This window comes from Aphelocoma coerulescens, chromosome 1A (genome assembly GCF_041296385.1).
Source record: "Aphelocoma coerulescens isolate FSJ_1873_10779 chromosome 1A, UR_Acoe_1.0, whole genome shotgun sequence".
NCBI lineage: Eukaryota > Metazoa > Chordata > Aves > Passeriformes > Corvidae > Aphelocoma > Aphelocoma coerulescens.
This window is the reverse complement of record NC_091014.1, coordinates 66,416,837-66,438,320: the sequence shown is the minus strand read 5'-3', so window position 1 is coordinate 66,438,320 and position 21,484 is coordinate 66,416,837. Positions and strand designations below refer to the sequence as shown.

General features: G+C 40.2%; 1 protein-coding gene across 1 annotated transcript in view; it reads right to left on the bottom strand.

Moving 5' to 3' along the window:
- Positions 1-251: 251 nt before the first annotated feature.
- Positions 252-21,484, bottom strand: part of MPPED1 (metallophosphoesterase domain containing 1) — a 59,321-nt gene continuing 38,088 nt past the window's right edge. Inside the window, exons 5-7 of the mRNA XM_069003965.1 lie at positions 9,351-9,466; positions 4,666-4,779; positions 252-1,120 (exon numbers count right to left, since the gene is read on the bottom strand). Coding sequence (XP_068860066.1) covers positions 1,002-1,120; positions 4,666-4,779; positions 9,351-9,466 — 349 coding nt within the window. The 3' untranslated portion in view covers positions 252-1,001. The remainder of the gene's footprint in view (positions 1,121-4,665; positions 4,780-9,350; positions 9,467-21,484) is intronic.

Here is a 21,484-nt window from a genome sequence, read left to right as displayed (position 1 = left end):
TTCAAACCAGTAATCTCATCATTGGCTGCATGTCCCATTAGCAGGTTTTAAACCAATGGTCCCAGTGGGTTTTATTTAAAAAACCATTACTAATCATTGGGTGGGCTCTTTGTGGGTTTTTCTCTCTTTTTTTTTCCTTAAATACAATCAATTATCGCTTTACCATATGAAAACACAGTTATATTTTTTCTTCTTTTTTTTTTTTTTAAGGGAAATCTCATCCTTTTTTTCTTTAACAGGTGAGGCCAGGTTACAAATTCCTGAGTTTATACTGCACTTAACACAGTCTCCCTTCTTGAATGTTGAGCTGTTTACAGCATGCTGGCAATATGCACCATTTCCCTTGCCATCTGTAATGCCAGATGTAGTAAAACTTCATTTCAGTACAGTGAATTAGGGCCTCTATTGCATTGGTTTTGAATAGATGCAAAGACTTAGACCTGGAGGACTTGGAGAAATAGCTTTCCTCCTGTGACTGGTCATTTGTGCATCATCTTTTATATTTGCCATGTTGATTAAGGGAAAACATCTTTACCATCATTTTTATTTTACCAAGAACTCACTGGAAAACATCTGAAATGAGGAAATCAAATCCTAGTCTAAACACTTACGTTTAAACTGCAAACTTTCTTAAAGAAACACTCCTTTGAAAGACATTGTTCTTTTAATAAGTCCAACATATGGTATGTACAAAAGCCCCTACTAGAGATATATATATATATAGATATATATATATATGTATATATATATATATGTGGAATGCATTCACTTTTCTGTGTTCACAAACATTTTAATGGTGAAATGTTAGTCTTTAATTGTTTCTGGCACCAAAACGTCTTTGTTGCTTGTCCACTTTTGTTACTCTAAGTTTATCTGTGAAGAGCTAGCAGGGAAAAAAGAAGGATTTTGCTTTTTTTTGTTGAATGGTTCCCTATTGGGATTCTCAGCCAGCAATATAAAGTTGCTAATGTGTTGGATACAACTTTAAATCCTCATTATAATCATGTGTTCCTTGGAGTAGGTAAGTCAATAACTATAGGCGGATTAAGTGGCTGGTAATTCACAGTGCACACAGATGCATTCACATAGGTGGTGGTTCCATCAGCCATGACACCATAACCTACAAAGGAAGAAAAATTCTGGTTACTCTCCTAATTCATTATTATCTTCTTTATTTTTTAATTACCTTTATTACACAATGGTAAGTGCCACATTTTTTATTACTCAGAAGGAATTTAAAAATTCTCTTCGTGCAAAACATAAATGTTCCCTGAATCAATACCGTCTTTGTCCTACATCAGAACTTTTAAAATTGTGTAAGAAAAGCAAAATGGGCCCTCAGGAGCTAATGGCTATTATCTCTGGCAGCCAGCTCACCAAACCTCCTTAGAAAGACAGATACTTTTCTCTGCAAAGATTTTTTCTTAAAACCTTTTTAGTTTTGGAAAGGATGAGAAGATAGAGCTTAGGCAATTGCAGAACTTTAAGAAACATGCTTCTGATCATTTAGGCTTGCAGTCATCAGTGCAGCAAACTTTGGGCAATTCTAATCTTCCCACCTTTTTTTCCTGCCCTGTGTTGAACATTCTTTAAGCAACCAGTGAAGAAAAAGCATTGCTTGACTAGGGCAAGTACATGTGCAAGTGCATCCACGCAGGATTTGCCTAGTAGGAACCTCTTCTTTCTATGCCTTTGAGCTTGTTGACCAAACTTGATGGAAAGTCACTAAAATGCCTGTCCAGGCTGAGAAAAAGTGGCTTTATTAATGCACTAACAGACAAGGTGAATTCACACCCTAAAACACTGTACCATTTCTACAGGAGAACACACACGTTGCATGTGTCTCACCAGTGGTGAAAAAGCTTCAGCTACATCTCATGTCTGGCTAGACACCCAAGGCAAACAATTCCAGAGCTAAATCTGCAGAAAACCAAACTTTCAGCTCTAATGCCTGTAGAAATACAGTGAAATGCTGTTTCAGAAAGTGAAGAAGAAGCCCCTTGACAGCCCTGATGTTATGAAAAAGCAGACACATTCTCCATTGTCAAAAATCTTTTAATGAATCACCAGGAAAAAATATAAGCTTGGTTACATGAAAGCTAAAATCTTAATATTGGAAACTTTCACTGAAATATTATGTTTAATATGAAGAACTGCATTCATCATCAGAAATGCATGATTTTGGGGAAATCACTTGGTAGAAAGCATTTGTACTAAGATTCAATCTCACCTTTGATGAAGTTAATAGTGAAATGTATTCATTGCTATATACATACTGAGTTCTAGCTATTCAAATCCTAGGTACCTAGGACCCCATGGTTTTTCTGAGTGCAATTTTGTGTCTTTCAGAAGCATTGAAAGTTGCATAATTTGCAAACAAAGAAACAATAGCCACATTCTTTTCTTTTTGGTTCCTTAAAACACCCTGAATAATGCAGGGCCTCCTGCACCTCCCATGACAAAACCACACTATAATTAGGGACCAGGGTGGGAAAAAACTCTGTCAGGTTCCTGTCACAGGCATTTCTTTAAATCCCTTTCTGTTTGCCACAGAACAACTGTTCTGAGGAAAACACAAAATGCACGGAGGACAGTCAGCACCATGGCTGGGACTTTCTTTCTCCTCAGCTATGCATTTGGAGAGAACAGAATCAGCCTGCTAACACACTCCTTTTCCTGGAAGATTCCTAATGCTGCAGCTTTCACTCCTGCCCTACTGCTAGCAGAGTTTCCTTGGCCATGACCTCAGTGGAGTACTGGCTGTAATAGGAAAACCAGGATTTTAGCCAGAGCCCCTGCCATGCGGCTTGTCCCTTCCATGGGTGGTTCAGCAGCAAGCCCACGTGCAGAGGTATTTTTGGCAGACATGGTAGTGCAGAGAGGGAATAGGGAAGAAACATCTCTTATAAGCATCTCTTCCCCCCAGATGTTCAATAAATGACTGCTGCAGATGTAGCTATGCTCGCTCAGAGGAAGAACTCATCTGTTCAAATCATGCATTCTCTCTACAAAGTGCAGCTTCGTTTGCACAGGCTGCCTGCAATGGGAATTCTCCTCTGCAGAGATTTAGCATCCCACTGAAAAACAGGCTCTGCAGTTCCCCATTTGTTTTCTCTAAATTATGATAGTTAACAAGAAGAGTACCTTGTTTCTGTGTTTTGATACCTACTGTGCCAACTTCATTAATTCACAGGATTTACCATTCTATGGAGGTGCCATTCTCTTCCCTCGAGAGACAAAGTTGGGCTTGGTTTTAGCAGATGTGATTTTGTTTACCTGCCTGAAGCTTCATGGCTTGCTGTTTGCTTATATCCCCTACAACCCTCTTGGCTTACAATTTCTGAAATGACAATGAGCTTGAACTGCATTCACCAGCTCTCTCTGTTGGAATATCAAGACTGCTCTAGCAGCATTATTTGCTTACTCTGTGATTTAACAGCACCTTGGACATTAACCAGGCATTAACAGGTCACTGCAGATGAGACACATGAGGAGAATGGACCTAATCCTTGAGCTATAAAATTATGATCTTAACATCTTATCCATTAATTTTACACCAGCACACCTCTCAGCAGTGTCACTTCTAATGTGCCATGGTGAAAGCCCCCAGCAGCAAGTCAGAGAGGGACTTCTTGGGAAGGGTTCTTCACAAAACCGGAAGTATCTGAAGGCCAGCTCCTCTGGTTTTGCCATTTCTACACTGGTAAGACCCACAGAGATCCTCCAGCAAAGGCTGGAGCAGTCCCAGCAGCAGAAAACTGGCAGTTGTGGAGTACCTTTTCCTGCCAGTAAGTTAACACTGCCAAGCACTGAGCAGCTGATAATACACACTTATGCACCAATGGTTCGCTCCTGCACAGCCCACTGCGTTCTGCTTGGTGTGGGGGCACTGCTTGAAGTCTTGCTGCCTTGCTTTGTGAACAGGACAGACAGCATCCACCTCTCCCTTTGCCTGGAGATGAACTCCTGCTGTCACTGACTTCAGCAGAGCATATCTGTCACCATTTACTGGCTTGTGTGAAGGGAACTCAGGTTTCTTCCCCGATAAATATCAAATAGTCAAGAGAACCACTTGTTTTGTCTAGGCATAAAATGTTTCCCCTGCCAAAGCAACTAAATGCATCCATAAATATTTTGGAACTTCTACACAAGTCGGTGGTGGCATCCCTCATGATTTCAACTTCATATACACACTGATGGGGAGAGACAACCTTTATTGTACAGTCTTGAAGATCAAGCCTTAGAAGCACCCCTCAAAGAATTCCTACCCCTTTTACAAGCACAAGAAGCCGAGACACAGAGATCTTACATGAATTATTGTAAAGCACAGATTCTGCTGAGGAAAATACAATCCCCCCCATCCTAATATTTAGTCACCTTCTGTAACTAGTGGACTTGGGTTCTAACTTTAAAACTCACAGTAAAACTCCACTTCCCTGTGAAGGAAGCATTGACCTGTTTTACAGAAGTAGAAAGTGAAAGAGAAACTCAAGTGCAAACATTGAAATGCGGCTATAAGCCGATTTCACCTCTGAATATGCAGCTAAATATGTATCTGAATTCTAGAAGTGCTTCAGTTCAGACATTCAAGTTTGAAAACACTGGTTAAGCCTTCTCTCCTTGTGGTTTCTAAATACATATATATAAAAAGAAATGTGTTCTGACCTTCATGGATATGTCCAAAAACATGAAGCCTTGGCTGTATTCGTCTCTGGACTGTGTTCAGCAGCTCAACACATCCTACCCGTTGCATTTTCTTAGGAACCCAGTCTAGAAAACCTTTGGAAAAGAAAGGAAAGCTTTAAGAGAAGACAGGTAATCCACGAAGTTGTGCTGTTATACAGCATTTTTGAGATTTCATGTCTCATGGCTTTTCACAAACAGCCACAGAAGAACTGAAGTGGCAAAAACTGTGTCTGCCTTGGTAAGCAGAAGAGGAAGGAAAGAAAAATACTGGAGGAAAACCATAAAAGCTCATCTGGATAAAAAGGACTATGATAACTCTTTCCAGTTGTTTTTCAAAGAATAATCACTGCAATCAAAGCATTTTTCACACTGTTGTTCATCAGATAACTCAATGCTTTACCCATTTTTCTTCCTGAAGAGAATGAGGTGCAAAGAGCAGTAAGTCCACAGCGAGCCTCTAAAGAATTTAAATGAACATTTAGCTATTTAAAACCAGTCCTGGGACCTACTTTTTTAGATTGAACACTTGAACTGATGTAACAGAATCTGTGCTGCCAATAACACAACTATATTGTTAACACATTGAATCCTACAGTAGTGGAGCTCAGTTGAGGAATTTACTGCACGCCCAAAAAATAACATCCTCAAGTTAAACCACTTTATGGCACAGCAAGCCCCACTTGCCTGAACTGATGGATCTCAGATAGGAAGAGAAACTCAGGCCTTTTGCAGAAGATGTATTTAAGTGCTGCATTTATTTGCACAAAAATTGTGCAAAAATCTATTTCTTACAAAAATAGACAGAAATGTTACATCAACTTGCCTCTTTGTCTAAATATACTGCAGGGGGATGTTTACTGCCAACTGAAGTCTCATGTTTCCTTCCAAGTAGTAGTCTAAGGAGGATGTTGTATTGGAGTGTTTGCAACAACCAATCTGTTTTCTTCCTATTGTTCAGTCATTTTCATCAGGCTCAAATTTGGAAACCTAAAAGACAAAATCTTCCTGCTTTTATTTTGTTGTTCTGATATTTTCCCTGCGTGCCTGTCATAGCTTTGCATCTCGGATTTGCTGCAGTAGTGTGAATATATTGTGCCTTTAGCCAGAGGTACAGAGCCTGGACCTGGTTTTGATACATTTACTTTTGATGTCCACTCAAGCATGGCTAAGCAGCCAACCAACTGGCTTAAAAGACCAGAAGTGTGGTATTCAAGCTCTTGGAAAAGCTCTCAGATTCACTAGAGCTTCAGGGTAGGTTCACACATTGAGAAATACCTCTGGAGCTGCCAGTGCTTGAAAACTGAGCTCGGTAAACTGTGAGGTTTTATCAAAATGGCAAAAAGTTTGCACTTGTTTCATAGCTACTCGGAGAGCTAAGCTCAATTTTCAGAAAAGAGTTGGGAATGGGGCATCCTAAGTGCCAAAAAGAGGAAGCTCTGATCATGGCCAAAGACCTGAAGGTGCTGCTTGGCACCTGTCAGGGGATGTAGAAAAAGAAAGCCCTGCTGAGCTACAGCCAGACTGAGCAATGCTCCCTTCTGCTGAACTCACTTGTGCCATCAAAGGGAGGTGAAAATTCACTGGAGAAAACAGTATTTATAATGTCAAAGTGAGGCCAGCAATTCCTCTGGAATCCAGTCATGCTTTTTTTTTTTTTAGCAAACATATTATAACCATGGGTTTTATTACTCCAATGATTTGAAACAGTTAATTGTCAAAATGTCTGCGGCGAACATAAAGCCAAAAGTATTTCCACTTCAAAAACTTCACAAACAAAAATCCATAAAATTAACTTCTCCATTAAATTAAGCATTATTTATGTTGAACATGTTTTTGTTTACATGCATTATCACCCTTCTGAAGCCTTCCCATATGTTTGCAGCTTATTATGTACACCTGACTACACAAACTAAGAATAATTGATTACACCTAGCTAACAATTAGAGTTCATCTTAGGGTTTTTTTAATGTTTGGTTACTTGAAACAGGTTTCTGCAGCTGTCAGGAAAGTATAAATCTTTGTCACAGACTATCAAGCAGACAGCTGCAAATGAAGACTTAAAGGTGAAATTAAATTAAAAACAAAGAAAAGAAAGTGAACTTTTGAAAGAGAAATAAAAGAATCATAAATGCAGATCTTTAGGAAACAAAAATATGCTGATATGGAAATGAGCATTAACACTGATCCCATAATCACAAATACTATATTTCATAAGCTATGAAATAAATGGCATTTCTTTATGAATAATAATAAGCAGGCTACTAATAAAATGGTCAAAAATAGCTGTTTTAACCTTTGTTTTCTCATCCTGTGTGAACCTCCCAAGTATCCCTGCTCTGGTTTCATCCCAAAGCACTATTCTAAAACAGAAGAGAAAAATTACTTGGATTTTTGTTACATGGCTAAATGAAAAACAAAGTTCATTAACTCTTAATGGTACTTCTGCATCTAAATCAGACTTAAAATCTATGCAATAATGTAGTATTAATTAGCTTAGGAGGATGCACACTTTTCTGAAGTCAGAGAATGAGAAACCAGCACAGAAAATGGATGATGGGCAGAATTTAGGCAGCCATGCTGGATAAAACACCCAGAATTTGCAAGAGGACTAATTGCTATTTATGATCATTAGGAACAACTCTAGTGAGGTTAAGTTCCAAGATCAGAACAACAGGAATCAGCTTTGTGGTTAAAATAATTGGCTGGGAGGGTCAAGGAGGATCCTGTCTCCCAAAAGGTCTGTGGACAGAGCTGCACAATAAGGTGGTTCTGTAAGTTAGGCAAAGTGTTAATTTCTTTGAAGTGTCATATATTTGTTGCCATGGGTGCCAGGGAGACCAACAGCTCCTGCCCTCAGGCAGAGGGTTCTGTGCCTGAGCCATCTATTAATGCATCAGTAAGAGAGAGACAAAGAAACAGGAACTTCTAAAAAAAAAGAAAATTCTTGGGGGATGGTTGAAGATAAAGAATTAAAAAAAAAAAAAAAAAAAAAAAGAGAGCACATACTGAGCCAAGCAGATGGGAGGAATTCACATTACTCCATTACAATCACTGGAGATGGGTGGCCCTTCCTCAGAATTACTGCAATTATTAATTTACTTTTCAATTACTAAATTTACTATTAAATTTATTACTAAAGTCTGTCTGTTGAGTGCCAGCTCTGCAGTGCTCTTTGGAGTCCTCCTCCCTCTGTTGATCCCAGAGGCTACTGGAGAGACCTGGTGGCTAAAGTAGCAAGGTGGTTGAAACTCTCCACTTTCCAACAAGGGATTTCAAGTGAATGTTCACTCAGCTGAAGGTTGGATTGTTTTACAGTTGGTTAGCTGGCTTTAAAAGGGGCTTTCTAAGTCTGGAAAAAACTTCTGAAAAAGTTTTAAATATGACTTATAAATAAAACTGCATGAAAGACACAGCATCACGCCTTGGATCCTAACAGGGATTACCCCCATACCAATGGCTTGGAGCTGATATCTCTCAAGGGCTGAAACACTTAATTTCTGACATCCACTTTTACAATACATACTCATATTAAAATCAGTCCATGGCATGGCATGAGACTCCACTTAGGTGAAGAATCAAAACACAAACCCCTAACTGTGAGAAACCCCGCTTACAAAGAACTACTTTCCCCCAGGATTAGTGAGCAATGGAATGCAAACATGTCTTTCTAAAGAAAACAAAACACAAACCCTTTAGATACTTTCTCCTCCAAGCTCTGAAAGAGAAGAAAGGGTGGAAGACGAGGGTTTTAGCTTCAGGAAATTGGAGAATCTAAAGGTTTAAAGAAACCAACTGCCTTCATCTCACACAAAGCACAGTAAGACTCAGCAGAACACTTGAGCACATGCTTCTTGTACATGTCCATTTACTAAATCAGTGATAGTCAAACACACATTCCCATTAAATATAGACTGCTATATGTTAAATAGATTGAAAAAAAACCTTAAAAGCCTTGAGCTTTCACTGAATCTGGACAAATTCGTGTGATTGTATTATTTCTGTAGCAAAGGTAATGTCAAAATTTTCTAGAAATACAAGAAATCTCTTATTATAGATAGATAGCTTTTATATCACCTGTATTAATTTTTGGAAAATGCACATGAAAAACTATTTCTTTTTGATGTGTTCATGTTGCCAAATTGTATTACAGATAAGCAATTCAACAATCCTTTCCAAAGAACAGGCAAACAATGGGGAGCATCTGGATTTGTGAGGCAGAAGATGCACCAAGTCAGTATGATGAGGAAAAAATAGAGATTCTGGGTACTTGTTGGTGGGAGAATGCTACTGCAAGTCAGGGAGAAAGTGATAAAAAATAAGACCCTAATCCTGCATTTCTCTTCCAACAGGCTCCACTCTTTCAATCTAGTAATTTCACCAGTGGCAGATTAGACATATGCACAGGAAAACTAGACCCTGCTTATTTATAAAGCTCATTATGGCTTTATATGTTAAGGTTTTACTTTTTAAGCCGTTATTTAATTCGCTGCCATTGAGCAGAGGTACCACAGGTAATCATGAGCTGAAGTCCTGGAGCTGCTGAAATCAGTATGCATGTTGCTTTTGACTTTTCTAAGTCAGGATTGCACTGTTTTTCTAAGGAGAGCCATCAGTTACCATATAATCATCTGAAACACACAGCTAAGAGCACTATAATTTCTTACCGAGAGGTGGTCCATGTGTTATAAGAATATCTATTCCATCTGGAATAAGGTTCCATTTCTCTAATAGTGCTTGGCCTCGTGGAAGATTAAAGCCCCAGCCATAAAACCAAGGTTGCCTGCCAAGAGAGGAGGAGAATGTCTTCAGTGGTATTTCCATGTACTGGTTATCTAATTAAAATACTGAGGTTGACTCTTTACTACCATGGAATTTGAAGACACAAATAGCATTCATTTTCTTCTTTGTGTGCACAGTAATCCCCTCTTTCCATACAAGCAGTGTTGTTTAACTTGAATGGCAAATCCGTGCAGTCCTCCCCACTTCCAGTAGACAGCATACAGTAAAATATTCACAGTATTCCTCCAACTACTTACAAGCCCTGGATACCAAGACCTCCATGTGTGGATTATCACACTGACTCTCACAACATTTAGAAGAACAGCTGTCTCAGACACCTACACATGATTTATGTTTCACATTGGCTCCCAGCACGTTTGGCCCTTAGCCTATGACCAGCTGGACAAGGACAGACCCTGGCACCATGACAGATCCTGCTCCAAAGTCAGAGACATCATCTCTGCTGCTTTGTTTCCCTAATTGGATACATCCCATCAGAACAAGAATGCTGCTGCTTCTCTTACAAACAAATTTCTTCTGTCCTCTGGTGTGTTGACTTGCTCTTAAGACTTTCCATATTCAGGATTTCTTATCAGACAGGCATTTACATTTTTTAAAACGTACTTATGGAGCAGTGCATCACGGAGCAGCAGGACGGTAACACTGCCAGTCAGAACACAATTTATCTTCCTATCCCATTGATTAAAAAGCTATATTTCACAGCAATTATGTCACAGTGTTAAATTATGTCTTGCTGCCTAGGCTCCAATTCTAGGTCATAAAATTGAGGAGTTAGTTTTAGGCTGGAAGTTTTAATAATTTTTTGACTGACGTCTTCTGGCCATACCCATATTTGAAGAACAATGAACAGAAGGCTTTTCTTCCACAGACAAAAAGAGGCTCAACTACTGATGACTGAAAGGCTTTCTTTCTCATCCCCTGCCTCTTCATCACATGCCCTGGATAACCAGGGTCTTGAGAAACAGGTGTCCCAGGAGAAAAAAAAAAGATGAAACTTTGAACATCTGCTATTGGGACCAGAAATGTAAATCTCAGCCTCCAGAAGCTGTGATGAGGGAGGTGAAGAAGGTATGTGAAGGAAAGATTCTAACAGCACTAGCTGTGAAGCACAAATCATGTTCTGAGTAACACTGCTCAGGCCAAGGCAGCTGGCTAAGATAAAGACACATCCCTATATCAGGCCACAAAGTCACACTTTTCTGGTTACCTGTTCAACATTCCAAGCAGCATTTTCTCAACTTCCTGCTGCCAGGGTCTAGAGGGAGGCACAGGGGAGACATTATCTCTCTAAAATTTCCTGAAAGGAGGTTTTAGCAAGGTGGGAATCGGGTCTCTTCTCCCAGGTAACAATCAACAGGACAAGAGGAAATGGCCTAAAGTTGCACCAGGGGAGGTTTAGATTGGATATTGGGAAAAATTCTTCACTGATAGGTCAAGCCCTGGCACAGGCTGGCCAGGCCAGCCAGGCCAGTGGCTAAGTCACCATGCCTGGAAGCATTTAAAAGATGTGTAGATGTGGCACTTGGGGACATGGTTTAGTGGTGTTAGGTTTATGGCTGGACTCGATCATCTCAAAGGTCTTTTCCTAAACAATTATAGGAGTCTTCTAACTGGCTTATTGTTCAGCAAGGTACCAGCAATGCTACCATGTGACATTGCCACACAGCAATCATACAAGCTCTGTGGAGCTGGATCAGCCCCTCCTTAAATTCAGCTCAGCACTGAGAGAAGGAAAGTATTTTTTCCACAGAGGAATGCCTTGAAAACAAAAAACCTGAAGTTTGTGAGGTGCTTGGATATTACAGAAGTGGGAGGCTTCATAAAAATATACAGTGGTTGGCTTTTTCTAAACTCTTCATCCTTTCCTGCCTTGAGATTGCATTCCACACCTAACATGCCAAGTGTATTTCTTCACCAAGACGAAAACACACAACTGTTTGGCAAATAATCTGTAGGCCCAGGGCACATTTTCCAGCAGCAAGATCTCCCTGACAGAAAATATTTGCAAGGACAAATAAGTGGCAAAAGAAGTGCCAGCACAGTAAATCATGTTTTTTAACTCATGGACAGTTTCAGTGGATATACATCCCTGCTTCCACCCCTCGCTTGGTCTGGTGCTGCTGGGCTGGGACAGGATTGACCCCAGTTCCCCAATGGGAAGTGAGGGGAGACAACCATCCCACAGGTATGTCAGACACAGAAAAGAAACTGAGGGGAAAGACCAGTGTTTGCCCAAGAAGCACAGGTCAAAAACTCACAGAATAATTATTTTAAGACTACAGAGAAGCATTTTTAAAGATAAATAATCATGACTGCCACAGGTCTCACCAAAAGCCAGCTTAATCCTGCTGAAATCCAGATGACCACAAACTGCATACGCAGCTGTGAGAGCCTCTGCCTGCCTCTGCCAGGGCTGGACTACACAGGGCCACTTTCTAAAAAAGCCCATTTCCACTTATGAATAGGCATGATCTGCTTATTAAGACAAGAAGCACTTTCCCCCTTCCCTCCCTCCTCCCTCCCTCGCTCCCTTTGTGGTGACTGCAGAGGGGCTGGTAAGTTATGCATGCTGGAGCTGTTCTTTTGTGAAGGGGAGATGTTACAACTTGTGTGATTTGCCATTATGCTGTCTTTTGTGACAATCCCGAGATGGAAGGAAATGTCTGGAATATTTCTGGCAAAAAAAAAAAAAAAAAAAAAACAGGTCCAAGAAAGGATTCAGCGGAGGATGTTGGCATGCTTTACATTGGAGAGAAGAAAGACAAATCACACACTTCAGTGCCCCCACCCCCAAAGCAAAAACCATCTTTATAAGCACATAGGGGTTTTATAAATCCCCAAGTCCCTTCTTCTGTAAATTTATAACAAAACAGCCATCAAAGTTTCTGAGTAGGGAAAAAGCCTTCTTCTCTAATACCCACTAATGAGTCCATGACCTGGGTATCATGCAAAGACAACTTTGTCTAAAATTCGCATTTATGATAGAACCTGAAAACAAAGTTAAATTGTTTATATCGAGCACTGAATTTCTGTATTCCCAGTTAGTTCTTACTCAGCAAAAGTGTAATTATTTTTACAATGTATTTTTCAGTAATATTTTACATTTGACAATGAAAATATTGTCATGTATGTTCTACAAGAGAAAAATTCACTATTCTCAAAAAAAAAAAAAAAAGAAACCGACCCAAGAAAAATTTATTTGGCAATTAAAGACATACCTCATTAATGTATTTCACCTTTGAAGTGAAGCACTCATCTGTAGAAATGTACTTTGATTTAGGACTTACCTTTTTCAAATGAACAGTTTGAGTGTCTCCAACACTCTACTGAAATTCAACCATTTTATTATTTTGATAAGAATAATGATTGTCTACATGTAAGACTCAAGAGGAAAAATATATCGGAGGTGAATTTGTTTACAACACAATTAACCTTATGTTTAAAACATATGCACAAGTTTTGCAGGTCAAATAATCTGCCATACAAAAAGGGCTGAATTATCAGAGTTTGTGCTAGCAATCGGATGTTGCTTTATGTACTGAATTTCTATCTTTCTGTTCTAAAGTAACCATTGGAATAATTTTCTTACAGAATGATAGTTGCTATGACAACCATAGCAAATTTTCCTTTTCTGAAACAGATGTCTCATTTAGTTGAAAATTAGAATGTGAAAAACCCATGGGAAAAATTAATTCAAACTTTAACAGAACACTGACTACAATGTAATCTCTTATAGGTTAACCCCTTAACATCTTTCTGCACTCCTATAGTAACCTTCTCATAAATTCTAATTAAACCAGTTTAACCTCCTAGGAATGACCTTCTTAGCTATCATTAGCACTTTAGTTGTCTTTGAAAGGATCATTTCTGTTATAATAGTAACAGAAAAAAGTCATACTAAAAAAATAATGGTCAAACATATTACCACCCTAATTATTTATTAGGGTTTTTTTTTTCTTTTATTCAGCTACTACTGGAAAGAGCTAACATGTAGCCCAAGAATTCTTTTGTCATTTAAATGGGGCTTTACTTAGTTTTACATGTGATCTACTGTAAAAGGTGGTGATGCATCACACATATTTGACCTGCCATTTATGTGAAAACTGAAGGTTTCCCATTTTCAAACCACTGGTACCCATCTCAATCTGACAGGCAGCCATACAAACAAGGGATACTTGACTGGGGAGAACTATCAGTGCACATGGATTTTTCTATTACAAGCAATGAGAGACTGAAATTCGATTCTCCATTACCTTGATTCAATTTAAACGTTTTAACTTAAAGAATGGCTTCCTTCCTTTCCAGCTCAAGGGGACTCTCCACAGTACCTGGGCATCCCTGCAAACAAATAGGGCAGAAAGCCAGTGGGCACTCCCAGAAACATCCCCCATGGCACTGCCTGCAGGGCTGGGGGGTGTCAGCTAACACAAGAGCTGCAAGATTTACTGCAGCAGCTGCCTCTAGGCTGCCCAGAGGAGTAACACAAATCTTGCCACCAGTAGGCACCAATTACTCTCTTTGATTTCAAGGGGAAAGCCCAGTACCCACAGAGAGCTCTGGGTGGTTTGACTGAACAGCAGTGCTGTGTCAATGGGATTGGTGGGCAGCATCCTGCAAACACTGTGGTAGCAAAAAGTGCAGAACTGAACACAATGTACCCCCCAATTTCTATTGTTTCCTATATTTTTTTTTTTCCTGCAGCTGAAAGGCAAGTCCTCTCACTAGAATTCCTTTGCTTACCAAAGAAATTTCAAAGGTTCACAAACACATCTAACTTGCTCCAGTCTTTTCTCCACAACTGTTGTCATTTTTCTTCTACACGAAAATAAACAGATATTGGTTGGTGACTGTCAAGAAGCTCGGTGGGAAAAGAATGGACCAAATCACCTTTCTCAATCTTGCTCCTCTTCCTGAAAAAATCAAATATTCCATATTTAGAAGACTGGACTACCCATGCTGAAAGCAATACTTGCAGGAGTGACTGGTCAAGGGCCATACAGCACAAAAAGCAGATTCAACAGTGTCAAACATTGGCAAAACTCCAACACATCCTGATTCCCAGCCCAAGAAAACTCAGTGTTGGACACTTAAGTCTAATTTTCCCTGGTCTTGATATAATCTTACTATCATAGCTAGCTACAGTCCTGTGAACATGGGTGTACAGTACTAAACACACTGCTTCCCTTCCCTGTCTGCCTGGTGTTCTGGTTCTTCAGGTGTTCATATTTTTACATTCCCCACCACTGCATAAGCTGAATCTACCCAATTGCTGCATTTGCCTTTTAGCCTTTCCTCACTAAGTAATTAACTATTTTACTGAGTATTTCTATGATTTTTTACTCTACTTTCCCTCCAAGTAAGCATTCACAAAAGTTCATATTTTGCGGGGGTTTTTTGGTATCGGCCATTTCATCTAAAGTAGTTGTGAAATAACACAGATTTTTTTGTCTTTTCTTCCTTGGCTGCAGAATGGCTATCCAAAGCAGAAAGGACAAAAGCAGCTATCAGGCCATTGGTGCTAAGAATGACTGGCAGGGCACTGTTTGTTTACAGGCCTTGAAAATTCATTCAACATCTTGGCACCTGAGCCAAACATAACTGAGATCTAAGGAATAACAGGTTTCAGAAGTCTTGAGGAGCACGAGAAGATTTATATTACTACTAAATTCCATGTGAGAGAGGCAAGGGTGGTGTGATTTTAGACAACAGCAGTGTGCAAAAAGAATTAAACTATGCAAGAAAGAAATTTAAATTTTCTCATTCTTAATATTGAAACCAGGTCTTTTTTAGTGAAAGGTAAGGCCTTATAACTAATAAATGTTGCAACTCAGATCCTCTACTGGACATAACACACAACTCTGCTTCCATGGAGAAGTTTGCCTTACTTGCTTTGCATCCAAGGTTGTCATTCTTGAAACTCTGAATCAAATTAAATTATTGTTTTCACAAAAGGAAAGAAGGATAAAAATCTGACTATGGCCCTTTGTCAGTAATTATTTCTCTTGCAATTCGAGTTACACATGAAATCATTCATCTTTTGTTTAGTAAAGGATTTCATACAGCTCTGACTGCAAAGAAGAAAGAATGAGCTATGACTAATAGGAACTGATCATTTCTAAACATTAATCTGTTATAAAACAATGAAAAATAAAATGAAATCTACTTTATCTTCATAACAAGAAAACGAGAAGGTAACAGGTAAGGAGTAAAATTAATGAAAGACTGAATTTAAAATATGCCAGTACCAAATGCAGATAGTTTATCTCATTCTGCTGGAAGGCAAATGATAATACCCCATCTGATATTTTTTTAAAAATAATAAAAGAAACAAAGGTAGAAGCTAATTTGGAATAATTAGTCAAAAGATTCAATGCTAAGGACGCAGATGTAGAACTGTACAGACTTTCAGTATAGTCTTAGGGATTTCATGCAGAGATAAGGTCTTGAGTCCCTGACATGTCACAGACTGTTGCCTCAGTCCCTGATTCTCAGCATGTAAAAATATAGATACAGCCAGGTCATCCAGCCCATAATTCAGGTACTGATAACTGGCAGTCACAGAAAGAAAGGTTAGGAGAGGAGTTAACAGCCCCTCTGTTCACAGAACAGTCACCATCTCATTTTAAATGTAAAACTTGCCATGAATGGGCCAATCTGGAAGGAAAAAAAAAAACTGAGGCCCAGCTATGCATGGCATCTTTATGGTTATTCACTGTCAGATGCCCAGACAGCTAAAGAAAAAGAATGTTCTTCCACACTTCCAACTGGCTGGTGTTTACTGAGACACTGCAGGTGTTTGCCATCCTAGGAGCCCTTTTAGGGGCTCTCCCAGATGAAACATGACTAAAATATGTAGGATATGTAATAGGTGCCCTAAGAAACAACAAAAAGGCTCTCACAGTAGCCACTGAGTTACTGAGCCCCCCAATTACGGTCAGGCCCAAGAGTTACTCCATTTAGTAATTCACCAGGTTTACATTCTTGTCTCAAAATACCAGGAGTAATTAGACCATATGGACTAACTGTCTGCCAGATCTTTTCTGATTTTCCTCCCTTTTTTTACCTTCTTTTACTTAAAAAATTCAAATCCACTTTGATTTAAACAAGCATGAAAACACTTCCAAAACTAATAAATTAATGCAACATGTGTGCATATATGCATGAAGTGCATTATTTTTCATGTTTCCAATTTAGCAACAGATGAACTTATTTCTTGTTTAAAAAAGCACATCCTGATACTTCATATGCCATGTGTCTACCTGAAGTGAACAAAATCCAAGTAATCTTAAATTCCATATTTATGCTTTCCCACAGTCCTAAATTCATTCCACAGTGCAGTCGTGGAAACAAACTGCTGCAATATGACTTTCTATACCAAAAAGGTACATGTTTAACAGCTGTCCTTCAGCTATCTAGGAATCTGAGATACTTTAAAAAATGTATTTGTCTGATGTAAATTACACAATTAGAAATATTTGACACACACAGGTGCATCCCTGTGTTTTAATATTGAGAGAGCTTTGTCTGAACTCAGGAAAAAAAGAGAGTTTACGACCTTTGGAAGAAGGGCAGGCAACTCAGGAGGACTACAAGGATGTTGTGGGTTATGCAGGGGAAAAAAAGTAGAAGGGTGAAATCCCAGATAGAGCTTAATCTGTCTACTGCTGTAAAAGACAGAAAAAAAAATGAATAAATACATCAGCAACAAAAGGATGGCCAAGGAGAATCTCCATCTTTTATTGGATGCGGGGGGGAAACATAGTGACAAGGACTGAGGAAAAGGCAGAGATACTCCATGCCTTCTCTGCCTCAGTCTTTAACAGAGAGGTTGTTCTCCTTGTACCCAGCCCCTGAGCTGGAAGACAAGGACACGGAGCAGATTGGAGCCCCATAATCCAGGGGGAAATAGTCAGTGACTGCTACACACTGAGAGACACACACAAATCTACAGGGCTGGACAGGATCCACCCAAGAGCTGTGTGTCATCACAGGGCACAGGCAGGGAATCAGCCCCAGCCAACGTGGGTTTGTGACAGGCAGCTCCTGCTTGACCCACCCGAGCTCCTTCTGTGACAGAGTGACCCCTCAGCAGATGAAGGAAAAGCTGTGGATGTGTTTTCCCTGGACTTTAGAAAGCCTTTGGCACTGTCTCCCACACATTCTCCTGGAGACACTGGCTGCTCACAGCCTGGATGGGACCCTGCCTCACTGGGTGTAAAACCAGGCCCAGGGACTGGTGGGGAATGGAGCCACATCCAGGTGGGGCCGGGCACCAGCAGAGTCCCCAGGGCTCAGTACTGGGGCCAGTCCTGTTTAATATCTTTATTGATGGTCTGGACAAGGGCATGGAGTGCACACCCAGTCAATTCATGGACAACACCCAGCTGGGTGGGAGTGTGGCTCTGCTGGAGGGCAGGAAGGCTCTGCAGAGGGATCTGGACAGGCTGGATCCATGGGCCCAGGCCAGAGGTCTGAGGGTCCACAAGGTCAAGGGCCCGGTCCTGCCCTTGGGTCACACCAACCCCCTGCAGCTCCAGGCTGGGGCAGAGGGGCTGGAAAGCTGGGAAAGGCCCTGGGGGTGCTGGGGACAGCGGCTGGACATGAGCCCAGGTGTGCCCAGGGGGCCAAGAGGCCAATGGCCCCTGGGCTGTGCCAGCCATGGGGTGGCAGCAGGGCCGGGGCAGTGACTGTCCCCTGTGCTGGGCACTGCTGGGGCCACACCTCAGATCCTGGGGCAGCTCTGGGCCCCTCAGGACAAGAAAGGCATTGAGGGGCTGGAGCGTGTCCAGAGAAGGGAACGGAGCTGGGGAAGGGGCTGGAGCAGCAGGAGGGGCTGAGGGAGCTGGGAAAGGGGCTCAGCCTGGAGAAAAGGAGGCTCAGGGGGCACCTTCTGGCTCTGCACAACTCCCTGACAGGAGGGGGCAGCCAGGGGGGGTCGGGCTCTGCTCCCAGGGAACAAGGGATGGGAGGAGAGGAAACAGCCTCAAGCTGTGCCAGGGGAGGTTCAGGTTGGACATTAGGAGGAATTTCTTCATGGAAAGGGTGGTCAGGCACTGGAAGGGGCTGCTCAGGAAGGTGGTTGAGTCACCAGCCTTGGAGGTTCAGAAGTTGTGTAGATGTGCTTAGGGACAAGGTTTAGTGTTGGCGCTGGCAGTGCTGAGCTTATGTTTGGACTCGATGATCTTAGAGGTCTTTCCCAATCTAAACAAATCTATGATTGGTTCCAATTTACTCTGCTTTCTTAGTGGTGAAGAAAAATCCTCATTTTAATTCATTTTAAAGAATGCTAATTTATTAAATGAAATAATTTATGAACAGCAATTCCAAAGGAAGTGTTCTGATGTTAAGCAGTTTCACAACTGGTAAATTACTTTTCCCTTTAAAATCCAGTCAGGGAAAAGAGAAAGAACTCAGCTGTGTTACAATTAATTCCTGTGGCAGTGGTTCTATTTACAGTTCTTCATGTAGAGTCACCATCTCCTTCTCGATGTAGTAACACCTTTACTGTGTCAAAACCTGGGGAAAATGCACACATACAAGCTACCATGGAGTAGGGAGGCTGATTCTCATCAGGTGTAAATGGCTCAAAAGCTGGTGGAGCACTGCCAAGCTACTCCAGCTGAGAATCAGCTCCACATAGACCCGCTCCAAACTAGTTGGCTATTTGTGTTTCTCTTGGAATATTGCCAAAGGGCTCATCGCAGTCCCCAACCCTGTTTACATCTTTGAAACATCTGAAATTGCTGCTGTCTGAGACTACAGCACAGACTACAGATAGAGCTGGTAGTCCTTTTGTTCAAGGAAAAAATGGGGGGGAAAAAGCAGCAAAACAACAACAAAAAAGGCACTTTAAACTTTAAAATCAGCTCTGTCTCATAAAATTAAACTTTCAAGCAAATGTGAAAAATAAAGAGAAAACTGCTGTGGGGGATAGCAATTTCACTCTTGTGGTTTATGAACTGCAGGAAAGTGAAGCCAATTCCCCATAGTGAGATTATAGGTCTCCTTTTCTACAGGTCTTAAATTAAAAACCAGCTGAATCCAAAGTGAGCTAGTTTACTGGATCAGAAGATTCAATTATTTCTGCTAAGTAACTGAATGTGAACTACTTCCTTTTAATAATATACAACTAATAATTACTGCCCAAGAAAGGACTTTCTCCTACCAAGCTAATTAAACTAAAGCAATATATTTTCCCACTGCTCTCAAATTTAACTAAAGCCAGGAACATCGAAAAACAAGTAAATGCAAATCTCCACTCCCATGAAGAAATACAAAGCCACGCAATGTGTTCAGACATTACAAGAAATAGGATTTGCCCAAAATTGTTATGTTGAAATCAACATAATTTCTGGTCTATATTCAGCATACATGCACATGTGTGTCCTGCACACTTGTACAGACATGGTGGAGGAGCTTTACTGCAAAGTGGATGCAAAGCACTTTTGGCTTTGTTAACTGCCTAAACTCCCCCTGCAAGAGGTCACAGTGAAATGTGTTAAAGAACTGATCCACATCTCTAACACACAACATGCAAGAGGTGTCTAAACTACTGATTCTCCTCGACTGTGATACTCTGGGATTGAACTGTTCCAGACTCCTCAGCCCCAGGCAATGCTGGGAAGAAATTTTATTTGAGAGAAAACATTTTCTGGAAGGTTCATCAACAAGAAAAGAAAAAAAAAGGAATATTCTAAACTGCTGTGACTCAGGAATACCTAATAATTAGAATTCATTGCATTGGTTTGACTTTGGTGATATTTATGGACTACAATAGATGTAGTTCAGTCTACATTTTCATTCATTCAAATACCCTATTGCAGAGTTTAATTAGTTAATAACAACTATACTCGTTCAACATGGTATAGAAAATCCACTTAGAGTTAACAAATTTTTATTTTCTTCCATGCACTTTTCTCAGAAATGTGAACGATTCTTGCTAATTCATTTCAGTCACTTAATTTGTATGGAAGCATTCATTAAAAAGACCTCTCCTGAATTCAGTATGATTGCTCACATAAGCAATAGCACCTGTATACTCAGAGCCTGCTGAATAACATTCACATCTCCTGTATTTTCAAGTCATGCAGAAAAAAATCAATTTCCAAGACAAATTTATCACATGAAATGCACCAATTTAAGCTAAAAATTTCTTTAGTTAAACAAAAGCAAAAATAAGGAGAAAAATGATCGAGTGATCAGTTCCTGATGCTAAAACAGCCAGAATGTTAAATCTCACTTTCTGCCTCTGCAAAACCTTTCACACTCCAGAAGTTCAGTATTGTTCAGTTCTCCCCACCACTTTCCCTGAACAGCTGAGCTCAATACATCAAAATAATTTTGCAGGAAAAATGATGCTTATGATCTTTCATAGGCTGCAGACTAAACTACAGTGCATTGTGGTTTTAAGTCGTTTTAGAAGCAGCACTTCCAAAATGGAAAATGGCTTCTCATAAGTATGAAAGAGGAAATAAAAATATCACTCCAACATTCTGTTAAAATACAATTAAACCTGTATCTTTGTGCCTCAGACTGATAATATATTTTAACAGGATGATGAACTTTTCTTTCTCTCTCCTGAACATGTTGCTATTTCTTACACATCTGTCATGTCTTACCTACCTTACACTGAATGCCTGAAATAAACTACCTTCAGCATTCTCGCCACAGTAATACAGACACATCAGGTAGGCTTAGATGCCAAACTTCTCTCAAAAATTTTTGAAACCTGAGATGCCTCATTTCTAAATAATGAGTAGAGTCTATTATTCCCACTGGCTACTTTCATTTTTTCAAGAACCATCTCAGTCTACCTGAGTCTACTCACTTCTATTGCCTGCCTCAAAGTCACTAATTAAAACAGCTCCAAATAGTTCCTAACTTTAACAATCAGGGAATATCTACCACTTTTAAAACATATTTCTGAGCAACTAAAACCCAACACTCTGTAATACATTCACATCCAGGATTTCTGCATCCATCCAAACAAAACTCTAGT